The 20,596-nt window shown below is 43.0% G+C and overlaps 1 protein-coding gene and 1 pseudogene across 2 annotated transcripts; one reads left to right on the top strand and one right to left on the bottom strand.

The window, feature by feature from the left end:
• The first annotated feature begins 5,679 nt into the window (after positions 1-5,679).
• LOC102867651 (60S ribosomal protein L11-like) lies at positions 5,680-9,694 on the top strand. Of its 2 annotated transcripts, none has more exons than XM_006883526.1 (6): positions 5,680-5,698; positions 6,402-6,552; positions 7,207-7,313; positions 7,659-7,790; positions 9,099-9,209; positions 9,615-9,694. In XM_006883526.1, the coding sequence occupies exons 1-6, from the start codon at positions 5,693-5,695 to the stop codon at positions 9,642-9,644; spliced, it is 537 nt and encodes a 178-aa protein (XP_006883588.1). In that variant the 5' UTR covers positions 5,680-5,692; the 3' UTR covers positions 9,645-9,694. The 2 variants fall into 2 exon arrangements, with proteins under 2 accessions (XP_006883588.1, XP_006883589.1); XM_006883527.1 differs by having other exon boundaries at positions 5,689-5,698; positions 6,405-6,552; positions 9,615-9,683.
• Positions 9,695-13,338: 3,644 nt separating this feature from the next.
• Positions 13,339-13,874, bottom strand: LOC102867242 (annotated as a pseudogene).
• Between the last annotated feature and the right edge of the window lie 6,722 nt (positions 13,875-20,596).

The raw sequence follows: 20,596 nt of genomic DNA, 5'->3' as shown, positions 1-20,596 counted from the left end.
GAGGGGACTGAGATGAGTCTAAATCAACTTGATTGAACATAAAAGGACTCTGAGTGTCAAATAAAGGCAATGAATGAGCCCATTGAAATAAAAAGATGAATTGCATTGGTAAACTCTGCTGTTAGGGACATCTCCAGAGTTCTAATAGCAATGATGTGTAATTGAGTTGCCTGCAATGTATAGTGATATAGTGACCCTAAGTACAGCATCTCTGAACCCTTCCCTGTCCTGAGCCAGTCTCACTAATTCTGACACACTAGCCCCCGTAGTCTCTGTTACTGTATCAATCCAACTCATCCCAGTCTTCCTCTCCTGATAATTTTGACTTGTAAATGTCAAAGGGAATCCCTGTGCTGTTAACTGTAAGCTTAACTGTTAACCAAAAGATTGAAGGTTTGAAACCACCCAGAAGTGCCTCAGAAGAAAAATCTGGCAAACTGCTTTCAAAAACTCAGCCATTGGAAAACCCCGTGGAGCACAGTTCTGCTCTGACACACTGGTTGTTGATTTTTTCGAGTTGAGCATGACTCATAGCGACCCTATGAACAAAAGGCCAGAAGCCTCTCTACAACTATACTGGAGGGGTCAAGAAATAAAATTGACTCAAAAGCTATTGGCTGATTTTAAATCCCAAGAGTCAGCCTTGAGTCCTACAGCTGCCCCTCCCCCCCGCCATGGGTCACTGTATCTTAAACAGCTTCTTTAATTGACTTTCTACACCGTGATGTTGGAAGCAGGAGTGGCATCCACTTCCATAATAGCTTGCCTCTGGAAACCCTATGAATCTGAAGAAAGGACAAAAGTTATACAGGTGTCCAAGACTTTCGTTCATAGGGTCGCTATGAGTCGCCTACGACTTGATGGCACTTAACAGCAACAAACAACAGCACCGTGATGGACTTTATTCCAATTACTGCGGCAGAAATCTTGGACCTGTCTGTTAGCAACATAATGAGTTTTCCCAAGGAAGTCACCAGGTCACTGGTCTGTTTTGTTTTGTTTTTTTTAAAGACATTTTAATTGATGGATGTAGTTGGACTTTAGATTTTGCTGAAAACAGCCATATCCCCAGACTGCACATAGTCCCAAAGGCAGTTAGCTGTTCTTCCAGCACAGCTGCGCCAACTTTATAATTTTCAACTACAAACTGTATTTGAGGCTTCTTAATTCCATATCTCACCGCCCCTGGCTTAGAAGAGCCCCAGACCAAGCTGTCTGCCTGAAGCCTTCTATCCTCCAATTTTGCCACGTTATTTCATTTCCCAATGTTCCACATCTAGTAAGACTGAAGACGGCAACAAGAGCAGGCTTTCTGGCTTTCCTTGACTCAGATTGTAAAAGCTGTTCTTCTCTTAGCTTCTTTGCTTCCTCACTTTCCTCTTCCTCAGCTTGAAAAAGATCGATACCCTTGGCATCTTTGCTATCTGTAGTTCCACTTCCTGTGGTGTCCTCCACATTAGCAGGGCCATACTTGCACGAAGATTTCTTCATTCCTGGCAGGATGGCCTTTTCCTTCTCATAAGACTCGATATGATTATACAATATAGAGTGTGACACATGTCAGCAGGTGGGGGGCTGGAGATGGCTTCAAACGCCACCATATCTGTTTACAATCAATCAACACTCTTGGAATCAGCAGCCAGGATATCAAAAGACAAATTGCACTGGGAAAGTCTGCCCTGTCCAGAGTACTGAAGAACAATGATGTCAATCTGGCGACTAAGGTGCACCTGATCTAGGCCATGGTCTTTGCAATTATGTGCTATGCATCAGAAAGCTGGACAATGACTGAGGTTCATTGGAGAATTGATTCCTTTGAGCTGTAGTGCTGGAGAAGAGTATTGCGTATACCATGGACTGCTAAGAGAACAAATAGGCTCGTCCAGGAGAAGGTGAAACCAGGCTGCTCCTTGGAGGCAAGGATTCTAAAGCTCCGTCTGACATGCTTTGGGCATGTCGCAAGAAGGGACCAGCCTTTGAAGAGGAATATTATGCTTAAGAGGGTGGAGGGACAGCATGGGAGGGGAAGACCCTGGATGAGATGGATTGACTCAATGACTAGGGTAATGGAGGAAGGTGTGTCGGAGACAATAAGGTTGGCTCAGGATAGAGAAGGGTTCAGAGCTGTTTTACATAGGGTCACTATGGGTCTCAAGTGACTCAATGGCACATAATAAGAACAACGAATACCTCTCAATGTAGCTTTTATTGGCACTTTGTGATGGGACCCTGGGTCACTTTGATTCTGAAACTTGCTCTTTGAGGAATGGAATTATGTCAGCAATACATGGTATTGATAAAATTAATATTCAGATCAAAACAACAAAGAGATATCATCTCACCCCAGCAACAATAGCAAAGTTCAACAGGGCAGCAAACAACAAATGCTGGTGAGGTTATGGAGAGGTTGAAACTCTTATTCACTCCTGGTGGGAATGAAAAATGGTACAGCCACTATGGAAGGAGGTCTGGCCCTCTCTCAAAAAGGTGGAAATAGAAAGACCATTTGACCCTACAATTCCACTATTGAGAATATACCCTAAAGAAACCAGAGGCACGACTCAAACAGATGTATGAACACCCATATTTATTGCTACATTATTCACAAAAGCAAAGAGATGGAAACAACCCAAATGCCCAATAGCAAATGAATAGATAGAAAACCTATAATACATTCACACAATGGGATAGATACTACATAGCACTGAAAAACAATGAGATAGTAAAACGTTACACAACATGGGGGAGCCTTAAGGATATTATACTAAGAGAAATATCTCAGTCACAAAAGGACAAATACTGCATAACACCACTTTTATAAAATAGGAAAGACATAGGGATGTTGTAGAATAGAGAAAGGGTGGATAGATAATGAATTATCTCTCTTATCTGCATTAGAACAGTTGAGGGGAAGAAATGTCTGAAAAGATTATATGATTATGCATTCTATGTATGAGAACAATCTGGAACAAGGGATACATTAAAGGGTGGCATGGGAGAGGGGAGAAAATGTGCAACAACGAATAAAAAACATATCTTCTTACAAAAAAATATTTTTCAAATAGAAGCACATCCCTTAGCGGCCATGTTACCTTTCCTCTAACTTCTACTTATTTGGGAACTTGCTTCTTGGTTGGTGTACACCTAGCTTGGCAGTGGAGATGACTTAAGATTTCTCCCTCCCATTCCCAATCCTTAAACCAGGTTGCTTCTTGGAGGCAAGGATGATGGAACTCCATCTCACATACTTTAGAATATATTGTTAGGAGAAACCAGTCCTTGGAGGAGGACATGATGCTTGGAATGACGAAGGGTCAGTGCAAAACAGGAAGACCTTTGATGAAACAGATTGATATAATGACTGTTACAGTGGGTCAAGTGTTTTGGAGATGGTGAGGCTGGCTCAGGATCGACCAAAATTCAGAGCTGTTCTTCATTGAGTTCTTCATGAAATGGCACATAATAACAACGACAACCCAACCCAGGGGGGTAAAGACTCCAGGAAAGCCTGAATGTGGAACAAGCTGAAAACAGAGTGAGACTAGCAAATAAATTCCCAATGAAATAAAGGGAAGCAGTTATTTGGGGATATCTGACACATATTTTCCTATTACCTATAAGAAAGATGAGTTAGAACTGACACCCGAGGTGTGCCCTTTTTTTGGTGTTTGAGAGGTCACCCGCTGGGCACTGTCCTTGGTGCTGAGGAATGAGCTTGGCATATATCCACAGCAATTAATGAGACATAATTCTGCTCACAGTGCTACTCACTGTTGTCATTGTTATGTGCTGTTGAGTCATAATCAGTTCATAGCTGACCCTCTTGTGGGTTTTCAGAGGTTGTAAATCGCACAGGAAGAAATTGCAGCCTCAAGGGGGAGAGATAGGACAGAGAAAAGAAAAACCTAGCAGATGAACAAGCATAGCATGGGAGAGCTACTTTGTATTAAATGACAGAGAAGCTCCTTCATGATGGCATTAGAGGAGAAACCTAAGGCCTTACTTCATGTTTCCCCATTCACTGAGTGTTCACACACACTTCAGCTAGTAAGTCAAGGTCAAGGTGAGGTCCATGCTCATATTTTTTTGAGCATTTATTTATTAGTTACAGTGAGCCAACTCTGACTCATGGTGACCTCTTGAGTGTCAGAATTGTGCTCCTAGTGCTTCCACTGGCAGATATTTTCAGAAGCAGATCCCCAGGACTTTCTTTAGCAGTGCCTCTGGGAGGATGAAACTGCCAACCTTTTGATTTGCTGCCAAGTGCTTAACTACTTGCACCACTAAGGGGCTCCTGCACTAGCTGTTCCCACTTCTCAGACAGGCACAGAAAGACATCAGAGAGTGGCTTAGTTGATGCCACAGCTGAGAACAGGCTGTGGACCCTGAAGTTTCCATAGGAAACATTTGTCAGGGAAAATCACTGTCTTTGGAAAGTCTGAGTATTGAATTATTTGAATGTGGTTTTTAGTCTTACTCCAGATGTCTGTCTATCTATCTATCTATCTATCTATCTATCTATCTATCTATCTATCTATCTATTTCTTACTCCAGATGCCCTTCCATTCTTTGGGCCTATTTCCCTATGTGTTATATGTGCAGAAAAAAAATGGAATCTAAGGACTATTCAAGACTCTGCTTCCTGAAATAAAGGGGCTAAACTCAGGGACAGTTTCTTTGAGTTCTGGAATAACTGCTGGGATTTAGTGGGTATGTAGTAGGTGTCAAGCATGCTGCTTGGTGGCTTGTGTTTGTGTTGTTTTGTGCCTAAATCAGTGAGATAAGTGATGATATTGCTACTATACAGATGAAGAGACTAAGAGTAACAAGAGTGTAGACAACATGTGAACGGTCAAGTCTGATTTCTACTAATTCCTTAAAGAGGAACCGACCCCATAAACAATATCCAACAGTACAAAACTAATTCCTGTAAGGTAAGACGCGGTATCCCACACTCCTGCACCTATCTCTACTAATTTCAACATCAATCTTACTGCTCTACTAGGTTCGAAATCCATTGCAAATGACTACACAGTTGTTTTTGCTGTTGTTGTTGTTGTTGTTTTATGTGCCATTGAGTCACTTGTGACTCATGGCCACCCTATGTACAAGAGCTCTAAACCTGGCTCTATCTTGTGCCAACTTCACTGTGTCTGATACACCTACTCCCACTACTCCAATCACTGAATCGATCCATCTCATCAAGGGTCTTCCTCTCTTACGCTGTCTCCCAAACATGATGTCCCTCTCCAAGGAATGGTCCCTCCTTGTAACATGCCCAAAGTATGTCAGATGAAGCTTCAGAATCCTTGCCTCCAAGGAGCAGCCGGGCTTCACCCCCTCCAGGTCAAATCTGTTTGTTCTCCTAGCAGTCCACCTCTTAAGCCACCTCTCAGTTCTACTTGAGAAAATTTGCATCATAATTCAGAGAGTTGATTTAAATAGTTTTGTCAACATCATCTCACCAGGAGCATCTGGTCCTGAGCTTGTATGAGAAAGCGGGTCTGTGAGATCAGGAACATCGGCTTAGAGCCTGCAGTTGCCAGCCGTGGCCACGAGGGGGAAGCCGACGCTGCTTCTCATGCGGTAGGCTAGACGGGCCTATCATCTCTCTTTGACGTGGTAAAGAGCCCGCCCCCTGGCCCATAAGGCCTTGGTCCGGAAGCTGTCGTCTCTCTTCCTGTTCTCCATCATGGCGGTGAGTGGCTGCAGCTATGTGTTCTTGTCTGTCATCCGCCTCCATCCGTGGCTAACCAAGTCTCCTTGGTCTTGTTCATGGCCCGAGGAGACCAGAATTATAAATACTGGCCGTTCCAGAATTGGCGGGGGGGCGCGGGGTGCAGGCGCGGCCCTGGAGGCTGTCCGCTCCTCCCTTAGGAGCAGGATCCCGACAGGCTGTCGGAAGGCTTAGGGGCACGGCCTAGACGAGTGGAACGAACGGAGGGGCGCCGGTTCCGGGGTCCGGCTCCCGACCCTTTCCCGATCAGGGTCTTGGACTTTTGCTCGGTGCTAACAAACATGAGTTGGTTCCTCTGCTTAGGCTTTGGGATTGGGTGGGGAGATGGGATAGAACCACGGTTCCTGTTTTCTTAGCAGTTAAGTTCTTAGTCGATTTTATGGCGGGGATGGTATTCTACAGTTTGCACGTGTGCTTCTTGGGGTTCATTCATGGCTCTTGTCATTAACGCTCCCTGGGTCTCGATCACCCATTGTGTCCACAGGGACGGGAGTCTCTAAGTTGTCTCTTATTGCCTTCCCTCAAGCACTGTGCTTTGATGAGGAATTTTGTTATTTGAAATGAACGGAAGGAGACACGCTGTGAAAATGGAAAGAGTAACGAAGATACTAGGCATGCAACTCTGGCAAGGTTGTGTGTTGACTGCTTTGCTTCGCTTTTGCAGCAGGATCAAGGCGAAAAAGAGAACCCCATGCGGGAGCTGCGCATCCGCAAGCTCTGCCTCAACATCTGTGTAGGCGAGAGTGGAGACAGGCTGACCCGGGCCGCCAAGGTGTTGGAGCAGCTCACAGGCCAGACTCCTGTGTTCTCCAAAGGTACATTATGCTGTTTCACTCTCTTGTCAGGCCTGTGCAGTGCCTAATACAAAGTGAATGAATTCCAAGTCTATCCAGCCAGTATCTGCATACTGTTCAAAACTTGCTTTGATATGAGCAGAGAGAAAGGTGTTTTTCCACTTGAGATACTGAGTTCCTAGGGAGTGCATATGATTTGAGGTTGGCTTGCAGTGTATAAGACCGGGATGGACGAGATTAAATAGCATTTGTAAAGTTCTTTTTGCAAACCAAGAGAAAAGTAGTTGTTGGCTGGCTTTTTAAAGTTTCAGTGTTTCGGATAAGTGGTTAAAGATCCCTCATTTCAAGTCAGGGTCAAAATTAGCCTGCTGCTTATTTTTTATACAGGTTTATTAGCTTATCCAAATTCCATTTGTAAATTGGGGTAACAACACAATGAGATTGACTTGTTCATTTGATGTTTTCTTTAGAACACAGACTCCTCCTTTTGGCTTATTCTGGTTGTGGCTTGTCATTCTGAGACTTTGATACATTTATGTTTTCAAGTTCTAAATCGTTGGGTGATTTGAAAAGTCTGGTGTAGATGTAGGTTGCACTTACAGTATATGCTTTCTGAAGGAAGCAGGTGTGTGAGATTATGACAGCATCTGACTGCTTACTGCTTTCTATCTGCAGCTAGATACACCGTCAGATCCTTTGGCATTAGGAGAAATGAAAAAATTGCTGTCCACTGCACAGTCCGAGGGGCCAAGGCAGAGGAAATCTTGGAGAAAGGTCTAAAGGTGAGACGGATTTACCAAATGTCAATTATGGTAGTGTGAGGAGGGGTAACTGTTAAAAGTAATGCTTTCCTGGTTTTCTCCCTCTCAGAAGAGTTAAAACACAGTTCTTTCCTTCGGTGACTTAAACAGTGCTTGGGAATTATGCTTTTGCCTTCTCTGGGTTCCCCTAGCTTTTTGGCCGTTGGGAAAGTGTTATCTGTGGAGGTGGGCTGTGGGAGAGACTTTCTTAACCAATTTACATTGCATTTTTGCTTTCCCTAGGATGTTGAATGTGGTGAGCTGGGGTTGTTACTTTGTAAGGAGTTGATTTGACAAAGAATATGTTTGCTGTGTTTTTTTCCTCAGGTGCGGGAATATGAGTTAAGAAAAAATAACTTCTCAGATACCGGAAACTTTGGTTTTGGGATCCAGGAGCACATTGATCTTGGGATCAAATATGACCCCAGTATCGGTATCTACGGCCTGGACTTCTATGTGGTAAGAAGATTTATTTTTGTCTGTGTAAAGAGTGGAATCTATTCCTGCTTTCTTTAGCACGTGCTCTTGATGCTCAGATGTAGGATTGAAGCTTTGAGTATTGTCTGCTTATCTCTTCTCCCCTTTGGGAATGTGTGCCTTCTTTCTAGAAATTGGAGAGATTAGCCATACATAAGGTTAAGGATTCCTGCTGTGACCAACAAGATGAGGGCACTCACAGAGAATCTAGTGCCTTTAGGCACTGGCACAAAAAAAGGAAAGTTCAGTCCAGCCACTAATTTAGCAAGTTTTGAGACTTGGTGTTGGTGTGTGAGATAGCTGCTCTGGGTTGGCTTCTCCCCAGAAAAAAAAAGACAGGTTTGAGTGGCATTTTGCTCAGGACAGGCATCCATGGAGGTAATCTTCACCTGATCATAAAATGAAATGATAGCTGTTAGGGAGGGAAGAATTACTTGAACTGCCCCCCGGGAAAGTTGATTTTGTTTGGTAGTGTTTTGTTGTTTCTTAAACAAACTGGCCAGTTTATGAACAATTCTACATGATTGCTTTTTCACTACTCTGTTCTTGCATGCTTCTAACGATACCAGAATCACCTGGATCAATGATAGCCAATGTACATACGCTAGTATTTTCCGCATGCTGTGCCCAGTTCATTATTGTCACCACTGTAGTGTTGGACACCAGTTTTGGCCGACATGGCATAGTACTAGATTTCAGACTTCCTCAAGGCTGGGCAGTTGCTGGCGAGGGTGACTAATTTGGCTTTTCCTTGCTGATCATCTTCAGAGTCTGCTTGTACCCAACATGTATTTCTCACTTTTATAACAAATTGGAGCCTCGAGTTAATCAGCTCCAGGGACTTTTTTGTCTTTTTCTCAGCTACCATCTTCTTGCCTTAGGTACAGACCGGCCCTCTACCAACAGCTGCCGACAAAATGACCAGGGAGGGATATAAAGCGTCTTTCTTAGTTGTGCATTTGTGGGTGTGAGAGTCTGCTCATGTTGTAATGACCTTGACAAGCTTATTTTTAACAAGAAGAGTGCTTTGGATGTTGGGGGGCTATGGTGGAGGATCGTCCCATTGGAAATTAAGCAGAGGGCAGGTGCTGAAAGCAGCAGTGTCCAAAGCAAACTCATGGTATGGTTGAAGGTACATTGTTTGGGATGCTGGGAACAGTTTGACCAGACCCTTAAGATCTCCAGAACTCGTTGGGCTGCCAGGTGACTTAAAGACATCTCGGTGTGTGTCTTGTCTGTGTGTTCTTAACTTGAGCTCGCTAAGTGAACTGTTGGTTATTCCTGGGACAGGTGCTGGGCAGGCCAGGTTTCAGCATCGCAGACAAGAAGCGCAGGACAGGCTGCATTGGGGCCAAACACAGAATCAGCAAAGAAGAGGCCATGCGCTGGTTCCAGCAGAAGGTAAAGCCTGTTCATCTCAAGTGAGATGGTGATAATGTGGGCTTGGTGAATGGAATTGGGATTTAGGGATGCAGAATATGGCACCATTCATTGGGTAGCTTTTTTTAGAAGATGGATTATTGAAACAGCTTGGCAAGTGGGGTCTTCCAGGATTGGTGTCTTGGTGTATCCGTCACCTGCATGAACATAAATAGCTGAAGGGGAGGAACATGGCCTTAAAAAATGTCCCCTTTCCTCAGGATTTAGAGTTGAACACTGTAGTGAAGCCAGTTTCCTAACTGGTCCAGACAGGGTGTGGTATTCAGATCTAGAGTTAGATATTGGTTTTCATTTTCAAATGTTAGCTATTACTGTAATCATACCATTGTCTGCTGTTCTGAAAAACTGTAATCTGTTCTCTTTCAGTATGATGGGATCATCCTTCCTGGCAAATAAATTCCCGTTTCTATCCAAAAGGCCAATAAAATGTTTTCACGAATTGTACATTACTGTTTGTTCTGTAAAAAGAGCCTGACTGCATTGAAGTTCTTGGACATCACATCATGTAAAACTTTGGTGGGAATAGCTGGTAACTAAACTGAACTATCATACTCTGGTTGGATGCTAGTGATTCCTGGAAGATCAAGCCTGTGAATTACTGTGTCACTTGTGCTCACCATGCCCTGATTGATAAACCGTGTTGGGAGTGCCATTCATGTAAAATTATTTTCAAGAAGCAAGTATGGTTGGTATTGGAAAGTGGAATACATTTCCTCCTGTTCTAGGAGGCTCCTATGTGATGATCCTGGTCTTTACTACGTATTTATCAACACTGGAACTATTACATATAATGGAGAGTCACAGGCATTAATATGCTTGATTTTTAACGTCTGGCCCTCCCTTTTAATTTAAAACTAGAATGTGTGAGTTGTTGAGGACAATGTATAAATGACTGTCTGGGTTCAATTTCATTGGCTCTTACCTTACATGGAGGTTTTTTCCTTCTGCCTTATCCCAATTTTTATCATAGAAGCAGTAATAATATTCAGGAGGCTAAATGGATTCAGAGCTATAGTGTGCTGAGATTAGTTATCAGAGTAGTCAGAAGGCTGTTTTTATGTTACAAAGGCGAAATCTTAATAGTTTACCTCCCCATTTGATATGGAAGTTAGATTTCTTTGCTGTACTTTTCCACATCTCTGGAGCAGTGACATACAAAACAACCATTTCTTTGACCATTAGGCACAACACTTTGCCAGTGGTTTGGTTCACAGTTTTCACCCTTGTGTTTAAATTCTGAACATAATTTAATTCAGTAATAATACTCGTGTGTCTAATGAGTTGTCCTCTGGTCAACTTTTGTTGCTGTTAATTGGTTCTCTGATATGTTATCTGTTTTTATAGGCATTTTTTAGAACCTGGAAATGATGCTCCTTTTTTATGAAAATATGGTATGCATAAATTATCAACTATAAGGGGACTGGAAATACTATTTGCTGTTTGTCTAAACGAGTAGTTTATAAGGATCTACACAAGGCCTCTAGAATCAACTACTCTCCCTCCTGATAGTGGAACTTCCAGAACTCAAGAAAAATGTATTCCCTAGGTTATCAGAGAAATAGGATACATCTCAGGATCAGAATGGCTGCAGAGTGACAGGTACAGTTGGATACAGTTCATTAGGACAGTTGCTTGCCCTTTGCTGTGGACAGATGTCACTACAAGCAGTTTTCCTGCTTTGCTGTCTTCATGTTAATCTTTCTAAACTTAGCTGGATGGCAGAATAGGTTGAGCTCCTTAGGTATATGCATGTTTGCATAATTAACCTTAAATCAGCCTCACCTTCATGTGTATTTGCTATGTACCTGCCATGGAATTAGAACTGATGGGTGACCTTTCTGCCAGTTTCAAATGTGGGAGATTGCCCGTCTTCAGTGGAACAGCTGGTGGATTCAAACCACATACCTGTGGGTTGGCAGTGCAACACTTTACCACTAACCCACTAGAGATCCCTCTGGTGAACTTAGTTGAGTAGAAATATTATGTCTGAGCCCATTCGAAAAGCACCTCTGGGTGTTGAGAAGTCAGGATTTTATATAATCCTAGCTCCAACCTTGAGTTTTGGGTGAGTCATGAGACAACTGGACTGAAACAAGGAAGGACATTTCTGTAACCAGTTTACAGCAACTTGTGCCAAGAAAGTTTCACTTAAAGACAAAACCCACCGAGGTCTAAAGTTTTAAGTTAGAACAAACAAGTAGATAACTTCACCTGGGAGTTGGTTAAAACTCTAGGGCCCTACCTCAAACTTAATGAATTTGAATCTAATTTCAGTAATATTTACAGGTGTTTTAAATGCATGATGAAATTTAGAGGCACTGGCCATTGTATACCAAAACCATGTTGTTGTTAGGTGTCATTGAATTAAACACAACTTGCAGGGACCTTATGAGCAACAGACCTGAACCCTGCCTATTGCTACACTGTGTCACTTCATCTTGAGGGTCTCTCCAAGGAATAGTCTTTCCTAGCAATGGGACCAAAGTATGTGAGACGAAGCTGTGTCTTTGCTTTCAAGGAACACTGGCAGCACTTGAAAAGACACATCTTTTTGTTCTTAGGGGAGTCCATTGGATATTTTTATCCAATACCATACTCAAAGCCTTCAATTATATCATCCTTACTCATTGTCTAGCTATCGTGGATCATAGTGGTTAACTTAAGGAATACCGATTTCCCCCCATCAACTTCCCATCAAAATTTGGCATTATACCTGTTAGGGACTTGAGTGCTTGGAGGTCAGGGATATTACTGTGCCATTCAGGGTGATGTTATGTAAATGAGTAAGTATCAAAAGTGCCATGGGTATAAAGCTAAGACAGCTGTACAACCCATTACTATACAATTGGTTGAGGAATAATGAGGCTATGTATGGTAAAACTACTTAGGTTGTGTTTTGTACCAGAGTGCTTTGGTCCACAATCAACACTCTTTGCACCAACAGTCAGGAAATCAAAAGATTTCATTAGGTAACTATGCTGTCATAGACCTTTTCATAGTACTGAGAAGCAATGAGGTCCACCTGGAGAAGGCATTGGTCTTTGCAGTTACTTGCTATGTATCAGCTGGATAATGACTAAAGGTGACAAGAATTGATTCCTTTTGAGTTGTGCTGGCGAAGAGTCTTGAACAAGACTCCAAGAAAACAAATAGTCTGACCTAGAGAGGGTGAAACAAAGTTTCTCCTTGGAGACTTGGATTTTGACACTCCATTTCACATACTTTGGGCTCATGGCCAGGAGAAATTGATAATTGGAGAAGGAAGGACATCATCCTTGGAAGGGTAGAGGGACAGTGCAGGAGAGGAAGACCCCAGATGAGATAGATTGACAGTAACTAGGGCAATGAGGACAGGTGTGTCAGAGTCATTTGGCTCTGCACAAAGCAGTCTTCAGAGCTGTTGTACATAGGGTCTCTGAGTCACAGGCCACTTGAGGGCACAGAAATAGAATGGCAAAAGGATGAAAGGTTTTAGAAGTCTGGTACTCTAATGGGGTAGTTGGTAGGTGCTATTGAATTGACTGGAACTCTGAACAATGTATCAAAACTAGTGTATGTCTTTCTCACAGTCTTGAAGATGGGTTGACAGCTCTAATCTTTTATCCCATCTACTGATACTGCCTTTTGATCTAGTGATGATTTTTGTTTACTTGATGTTGAAATACATGTTTGGGGTTTTTTAAATGAATGTTTACAGAGATTTTGGAATTCCATTCGTTCATTGTTGCATTTTCCCCCCTCCCCCCCCAGTTTGTTCTTTCTTTGAAAAGTAAAAGAAAAATTACTTTATATACAACCCCACACACTCTACTATGCAGCCCTCATTCTGAACTCCTGTCCTTTTTTTTTTAAGGTTCTTAAAAAACAAAAAAAAACAAATTTTAATGGTTCATCACCTAGCACTGTGTTTAGTTAGGTATTTACAGTTATTTGTCAACACAAAAATACTGGCAGACTGAAAATTTAAGGCTGTTCATTCCTTACTTCAAAAACATTCGGGTTCCTTGAATTGTACAAACTTTCCTAAAGGCTCTCAGCAGTCGTTGTACATGGAAATGACTCCACAACCAACATCTACACAGAGCAGAGCTTAGTATCTGTACTTGGTAGAGTATTTGGGAGATACAGCCAGTCCTCGACCCTTGCGTGCCCCTCGGTAAACAGTCTCGATGATGTCGATCATCTCCTTATTCTCTATGGCCCACTTGATTGTGCTATTGCCGGTGCCCAGATCAATCATAATGTGCTTGTTCCTGAAGAAAAACAGTGCAAGGATCGTATAACTCACATTTTGTTGAAGTCAGGTACTTCTGTAATATCCTCAAGATAAATAACTGCAAAATTTTTAACACTGATGCCCAGAGTCCGTGTCCTAGCTAACAGTATCTTGCTGAGCTCTGGAGCCTTGACCTCTCTAGCCTCCTAGCCTTGCAGTGATGGAGGGGTCTGGGCGTCACTCCATGCTTATGCCGCCACCTTTTCAGCAATGCTATAGAGAACCTTACCCATTTTCTTACAAGTAGGATCCCAGTTGTGTCCAAACTGGACCACTAAGCAGTCCTCATCAGACAGGATGGCCAGGTCCACCTGCCAGCCATTGTGTAGATGTGGAAGTGTGTAAGACATCTTGAAAACATGACTGTATCTGACAGCCCAACTCATCAGTCACGGTCACCTCCCAGTGGAAGACTGGACTTCTACCGAGGACCCTGCATCCAGCATGCCCCGCAGCCTGCCCTCCAGGCTCCACATGAGCGTGCACATGTGCATGCGCGCGTTTCCGCCCGTGGACTCTTGCCCTAGCCACAGTACCCAAGCATATATCGCTTTTAAACTGTTCTCTCCCTCATCTGTTTCAATGCAGTATATAAAATTTATCCCATTTTTCTCAGTCTCACCCCAGCGGCAAGGTCAGTCCTGTTCTACAATAGTGGCACCATGCAGCACCTGTCCTTTTGTAACTGAGATATTTCACTCAGCATAATGTCCACCAGGCTCACCCATTTTGAATAATATGCATGAGTTCCTTGTTTTCCAATGCAGCGTAGTATTCCATTGTGTGAATGTACAAGACCTCTATCCATTCGTTTGTTGATGGGCACCTGGGTTGTTTCCAACTCTGCTATTGTGAACAAAGCTGCAATAAACATGGGTGTGGGAATTGGTCAGCTCTGCCATCCTTTCTAAGGTGGGATATAGAGTCCCCCTATCATCAAGAAAGAAGGTGTGGAGAATATTATTTAGACCTGTGATCCCTGTGCCAAGATCAGGAAAACGGCGATGACACTGCAGGGACACCAAGATGAAATGGAGCAGAACCGAGAGAGCAGTGGGCTTCCTGGTCCTAGAGCAAGAAAGCCCGGTGCCAGCAGGCATGAAGTTTGCTGTCTAAACAGGGTGATCTCTAGGTGCGAATCTTTGCAGCTAAATTTGTCGGCCAGCAGAAATGAAGTTGAGTGCCTTTGGGAAGATTTAACGGGTGGACTAGGGATGCCTCTGGGCACTTGGACTGACAAAGCTATGTTATTAGGCAAGTAGGGCAAAGGTTAGGAGGTTACAGCCCCAAGGACCAGCCGCTTTCCTATGGGCACAGTTGATCCAGACGGACTGGAGCAGTGGGCTTAAGAATAGCCATATTAGGAGGGGTCACTGTATAGAAAATGAAATAATTGTTTTTACTTTTTATATACATATTTTTTATTTTGTATTATTTTTACGTGTACTGTCAGATCTGACTGGTACAGGAGGAGATTGCCCCCTCCTTCTGCAGCAGAGCATCTGGTGGATTTGAACCGCGTACCTCTGGGATTGCAGTGCAGAGTCTTGCCACTAGGCCACCAGAACTCCCTTGTTTTTACTTTTTTTTATTTATTGTGATGAAAATTTAGAGACTTTGGATTTCCATTCATTCATTGTTGCACTTGTCTCCCTGCCCACCCTTCCCCCCTCAGTACACTCTTCTCTTTGAAAAGTAAAAGTTCCCCCTTTGTTTTACAGTCCTTCCCCCCAGGTCCACTCCACTATGCAGCCTTTGTTCTGGACTCCTGTCATGACAATAATACCTAATCACATATCCCTTTTAAACAGTTATCGCTCATGTATTTCAATGCAGTATTGTTTTTACTTTTCAAAGAGAAAAGCAAACGGGGTGTGGGGGGAGGCGGGATTAAAGTGTGCAGCTATGAATGAATTGAAATCCAAAGTCTCTGTAAACTTATATTAAAATAAATTTTTGCACTGCAATCCCAGAGGAGCACAGTTTGAATCCACCAGATGCTCTGCCAGGAAAGGAGGGACAATCTCCTGTACCAGTCAGATCTGATTTGACGGTACACGCACACACACAAATAATAAAAATAAATTTTAAAAAATTTTAAAAACCACATTTATTCACCACAAAAAAAGAATAGCCATATTTGTGAGGATGTCACAGGGCCAGGCAGTGTTCTCCATTGGGACCCTGAGTCAGAATTGACTGCAGTGACCTGTTAATGACGACCTGTTGCCTTACCTGCACAGCTGTCACTGAATATCAGTTGGTGGCTGTCTCAGTAAAATGATTTTGTCTTGTGTATGAACACTGAGACGGGGAGTACCGGTAAGGTCTGTCAGGTGGCTTTCAGCTGTTACTTGATAAGTTGCGATAGAAAGAGCACTAAACTGGCAAAGGATTATCTGTATTCTAGTTATCCCTCCACTTTCCTGCTAGTTCTGTGACCATGGAGGAGCAAGCGGTGGCCTCTCAGCCTACAATAGAACCTAGAGTGTAATTCAACATTATTTCTGATTTTTATGCTTGTGACTTTTCCCTGGAGCTTTTCTTCCTGCTAGTTCAGATGGAACTCTGGTGGCCTAGTGATAAAGAGCTTTGCTGCCAACCCAAAGGCACGTGGTTTGAATCCATCGGGCAGTCTCTTCCAGTGTGGTTTATTGCCTCGAAAAATCTACTGGAGGGTCAGCTAGAGTCAGTTCAACTCTACAAAACAAAAAGTGCTAGGGAGTGCTGGTGGCCTCATCCATAGGGAACTGTGTCACTAACTCAAAGGCCAGCCCTCTGGTGGTTTGACTCTGGAGAAAGGTGAGGGGTCAGCTGTGAGTTGATTCCTACTTGACGTCAGTGTGTGTTGAGTGTTTGGAGTTTATAACCTATTAGTTCATGCCCAGGCTGAGGAGCCTCAGCCATCTCTGATGGTTAAAGACCACAGTGATAGGCTACCAGAGGGGACTGAGTCCTAAAGGGTTAAGGCCCAAGTGAGTAGTGAGGTCAGGGCCCAGAAACTACAAGTGGTTTCCACTGGGGACAGAGCTGGTGCCTGGAGGTACAGAACCACTTTCAGAGCACCTTGTTATGGAAACCACAGTTGTGGTTGTCAGGGGGGAATCCAATGTGAGGCACCCGGGGGGCACCAGAAGCACTGCACTGAACTGAACTGTTAAAGGTGCAGAAAAGCTTAGGAAACAAACTAGTGCTGCAGACAATTTGTGTTTTTACAAATGAGTGAAGAGTACCAGCTGAGGCTGTGTGACTTGATTTTAGAGTAATACATAATTCTGTTTATAGAATTAGATGATGAGTACTTCAGAAAGTACCTTGACAACAAGACTTGAAATCGCATCTTCCTGATTTAATTATGGCTAACAAAGTGAAACCAGAGTGGGTCTGGGTTTGTAAAATGTGGGTGTCATGGAACAATAAGGGGAGTAGAAAAGACTGGGTCATTGCCCTGCTAGAAAATTAATCTCCCTCTTGGACAATGGGCTGCGTGCACATTGCTTAGTAACTTTGATTGCTTAGTAACTTTGATTGGCAGAGGTAGAAACACGGGTGCCTGGCTGATGACCGTGACCCTACTGCTTTGACCACAGCCCCCCTTCTCCGGCAGTCATCATTCTCTGTATCAGCCTCCTGAAAGGGCTCACAATACCTCTTTGGAGTCTCCTATTCAAAGGCTTGAACTCAACTTTTTCTGACCTGCTTATTCTAGTATACCCACATTTTTACAGAATTGAGTTTGTTAAATTGACCAGGACTGAGCTGGTTTGAACTAGTTGTAAGCTGCACATTTGATAACAAGCATAAACAAAGTTCTTGTTTCACTTAGTTACCATGCTGTTACTGGGTGAACATACTGCTTTAATAACAGATGCGAGTACGTGTGACATTTAACTCTCTGATTACCATGATGATTACCACTGTAAACAGCGTTTTTCTGGTTGTTGGTTTCTTCTTTTTTCTTTAAACATTGGTTCCGTTCAAACATTGTATGGTGTAGCATGTTGTGTGCTATGAAATGAGAAATGACTCTGCAGCAGGTTTTCAGAGGCAGTTTACACTGGAGAAGATTGCCATCTTTCTTCTGCAGAGCAGCTGGTGGATTCACTGTGTGACTCCATCTCTGAAGAGAACTCCTCTTTTTTGATGTCCCTCTCTTTTCTAAGCATTTCTCCAATAGAGAAATACTTCTCCAAGGGCTAGGCCCTTCTGAGGACATGACCAAAGTGGTGAGACCCAGGCTCCCTGTCCTTGCCTCTGAAGAGAGCTGAGCAACAGAACACGAAGCCTGCGGTCGCGGCTGCATGGCAGAGCCTGTCCTGCCTTTTCTTCCTGCCTGCTCCCTGGTGGCCGAGGCTAAGTGTCCCAGGAGTGCTTGATTCCTGCCACAAAGAGGGTCAGAATCCCTTCCTCCTGAGAAGACAGTAACTACTACTGTGTGAGCTCACACCTGCCAGCCAGGTTCAACAACTCCCTGTGGTTTCTAGGCTACAGGTCCAGGTAGCCGGCCTTCATATACACGACCCGCAAGCAGACCTGTGGGGGACCAAGCCCCTACCGGGCATGGGATGCTAAAAGTATTTTATCCAACTTGGAGTAAATTCTTGTGACACCTGGCAGCATTTGGGATGTTTTGGAACAACACCTTCAATATGGGCATTGAAAAGAGCCTCGTGATAGGCTGCAACAACTACATCCCGCCCCATACAAGTGCCTCAACTTCCACACCAGCTACAATTCCAGCAAGCCTTCTGGTGAATGAGGGCAGGGAGCCCCTGGGCCCCTGCCACGCTGTAAAGCACAGCCTACACCTCTGCTACCCTAAGTCCTCTCTGCAGTTGAGAAGGCACATTGGGCCATGTTATTTCGCATCAACACTGTTCACTGCCTGATTCCTATTAAAGCCATTGGAACACCTTGGGTGGGGGAGCGAAGAGCACATTGGCTGTATTTTAATCATTGTCTAGATTTCACAATTGTATGAAGCGATAGAAAAATACTATGGATTAGGCCAAGTGCACATTAGTCTTGAAACTGACATCCTTGTTCTTTAGCACTTTAAAGAAATCCTTGACAGCAGATTTTCCTCATGCAACACATCTTTTGATTTCTTGTCTGTTGTTACCATGGTTGTTGATGGTGGATCCAAAATAAAAATGTTGACAACTTCATTATTTTCTCCATCTATCATGATGTTGCCCACTGACCCACTGGTGAGGAGTTTTGTTTTCTTGATGTTGCAATATAATGCATATTGAAAGTCTTTGGTCTTCAGTAAGTGCTTCAAGTCTTGCTCACTTTCTGCAAGCAAGGTTGTAACATCTGCATAATGCAGGTTGTTGTGTCTTCCTTCAATCCTGATGCTATATTTTTCATCTAGTCCAACTTCATTTATTACTTGCTTAGCATACAGATTGAATAAGTAGGGTAAAAGGGTACAACCCTGATGCACCACTTTCCCAATTTTAAACCATGCAATATATTCCCTTGTTTTGCTCAAATGACTGCTTCTTGGTTTATTTATTGTTCTATGTGAGCACAATTAAGGGTTCTGAATTCCCAGTCTTAATTAATGTTAGATATAATTTATTATGATCCTTTATAGTCAATAAAATATATCTTTCTAGTATCCTCTGCTTTCAGCCAAAATTCCATCTGATGTCAGTAATGATATCCCTCATTTCATGGTCTCTCTTGAATCTAACTTGAAATTCTGACAGTTGTCTGTGTGGATGTACTGCCCCATCCATTTTTTTAAACATCTTCAGCAAAATTTTACTTGCTTGCAATATTAATGATATTGTTCATTAAGTTCTGAATTGGATAACTTTTTTAAATCGACACAAATACAAATCTCTTCCAGTCAGTCAGACATGTATTTCTTTCTTGACATGGAAGACTGAGCACATCCAACATTGCATTTGTTTGCTGAAACATCTTAATTGGTATTTGTCAATTCGTGGATACTTTTTTTTTTGCCAATACCTGTAATGCACTTTGAACTTTATCAAAACCTCAGTACTCTTGGTTCTTTACCATATGCTGTTTCCTGAAATGGTTCAATATCAACCAATACCTGGTTTAGTGACTGTATTCCTTTCATCTTTTTTTGATACTTTTGTGCAGTTCAATATTGTGCCCATAGAGTCCTTCAAGTTAAGGATAGATAAACAGTTGGCATATAGGAGCTATTATAAGGACTGTAAACAGTACATATCTATGAAATATATTCTTTATGTTCTATGATCGGATTATAGGTAAGGTGTTTTATTCAGTGACTTGAATGCTTAATTCCTTTTCCCTAAGGAAAAAAAGAAGATGAGGGTTTTTCCTTGTAAATGTTTAAGGTGTTTCTCCCCTAAAAGGGAGCTTTGGTGACATAGTCTATAGGGAGTTGCACAGCTAACCCAAAGGTGGCCCCTCTCTGGGGTTCAAAACCACTAGAGGCTCTGAGGGAGAAAAACTGACAGTCTCTAGTGTGCTTTACAGCCTCCAGTACTCCGCTGGAAGGTCAGCTATGAGTTGCCTCTGACTTGATGGCAATGAGGTTTTTTCTGAGTCTCTTTTAAAAACTTGTGTTGTTGTTATGTGACATCAAGTCACTTGCAACTCATAGTAAACCTGTGTACAAGAGTCCTAAACCCTGCTCTATCTTGTTCCAACCTTATTGTCTCTGACACACCTATGCCATTACTCCAGTCACTGAATCGATCCATCTCATCAACAGTCTTCCTCTCTTGGCCTGTCCCTCCACCCTTCCAAACATGATGTCTGTCTCCAGGGATTGGTCTCTCCTTGTAACATGTCCAAACTATGCCAGAAGAAGCTTCAGAATCCTTCACTCCAAGGAGCAGCCCACTTTCACCCTCTCCAGGATGAACCTGTTTGTTCTAGCAGTCAACACTCTTCTCCAGAACCACAGCTCAAAGACATCAATTCTCTATCATCCCTAGTCATTGTCCAGCTCTCTGGTGCATAGTAAGTAATTGCAAAAACTATGACCTGGATCAGGCACACCTTAGTCTCCAGATTAACGTTGTTGCTCTTCAGTACTCTGGAGAGGTCCATGACAGCT

Source organism: Elephantulus edwardii, unplaced genomic scaffold (genome assembly GCF_000299155.1).
Source record: "Elephantulus edwardii isolate Elephantulus edwardi_28Jun2011 unplaced genomic scaffold, EleEdw1.0 scaffold00028, whole genome shotgun sequence".
NCBI classification, from domain to species: Eukaryota; Metazoa; Chordata; class Mammalia; order Macroscelidea; family Macroscelididae; genus Elephantulus; species Elephantulus edwardii.
Note: the sequence above shows the minus strand (reverse complement) of the source record. Positions and strands in the feature narration are given on the sequence as shown.

What these genes read in the sequence shown, in the direction of transcription:
- LOC102867651 (XM_006883526.1), top strand. An exon ending in TCTTGGAGAAAGGTCTAAAG is followed by an intron (nt 7,314 to 7,658) that starts GTGAGACGGATT and finishes TTTTTTCCTCAG; the next exon opens with GTGCGGGAATATGAGTTAAG. An exon ending in TGCGCTGGTTCCAGCAGAAG is followed by an intron (nt 9,210 to 9,614) that starts GTAAAGCCTGTT and finishes GTTCTCTTTCAG; the next exon opens with TATGATGGGATCATCCTTCC.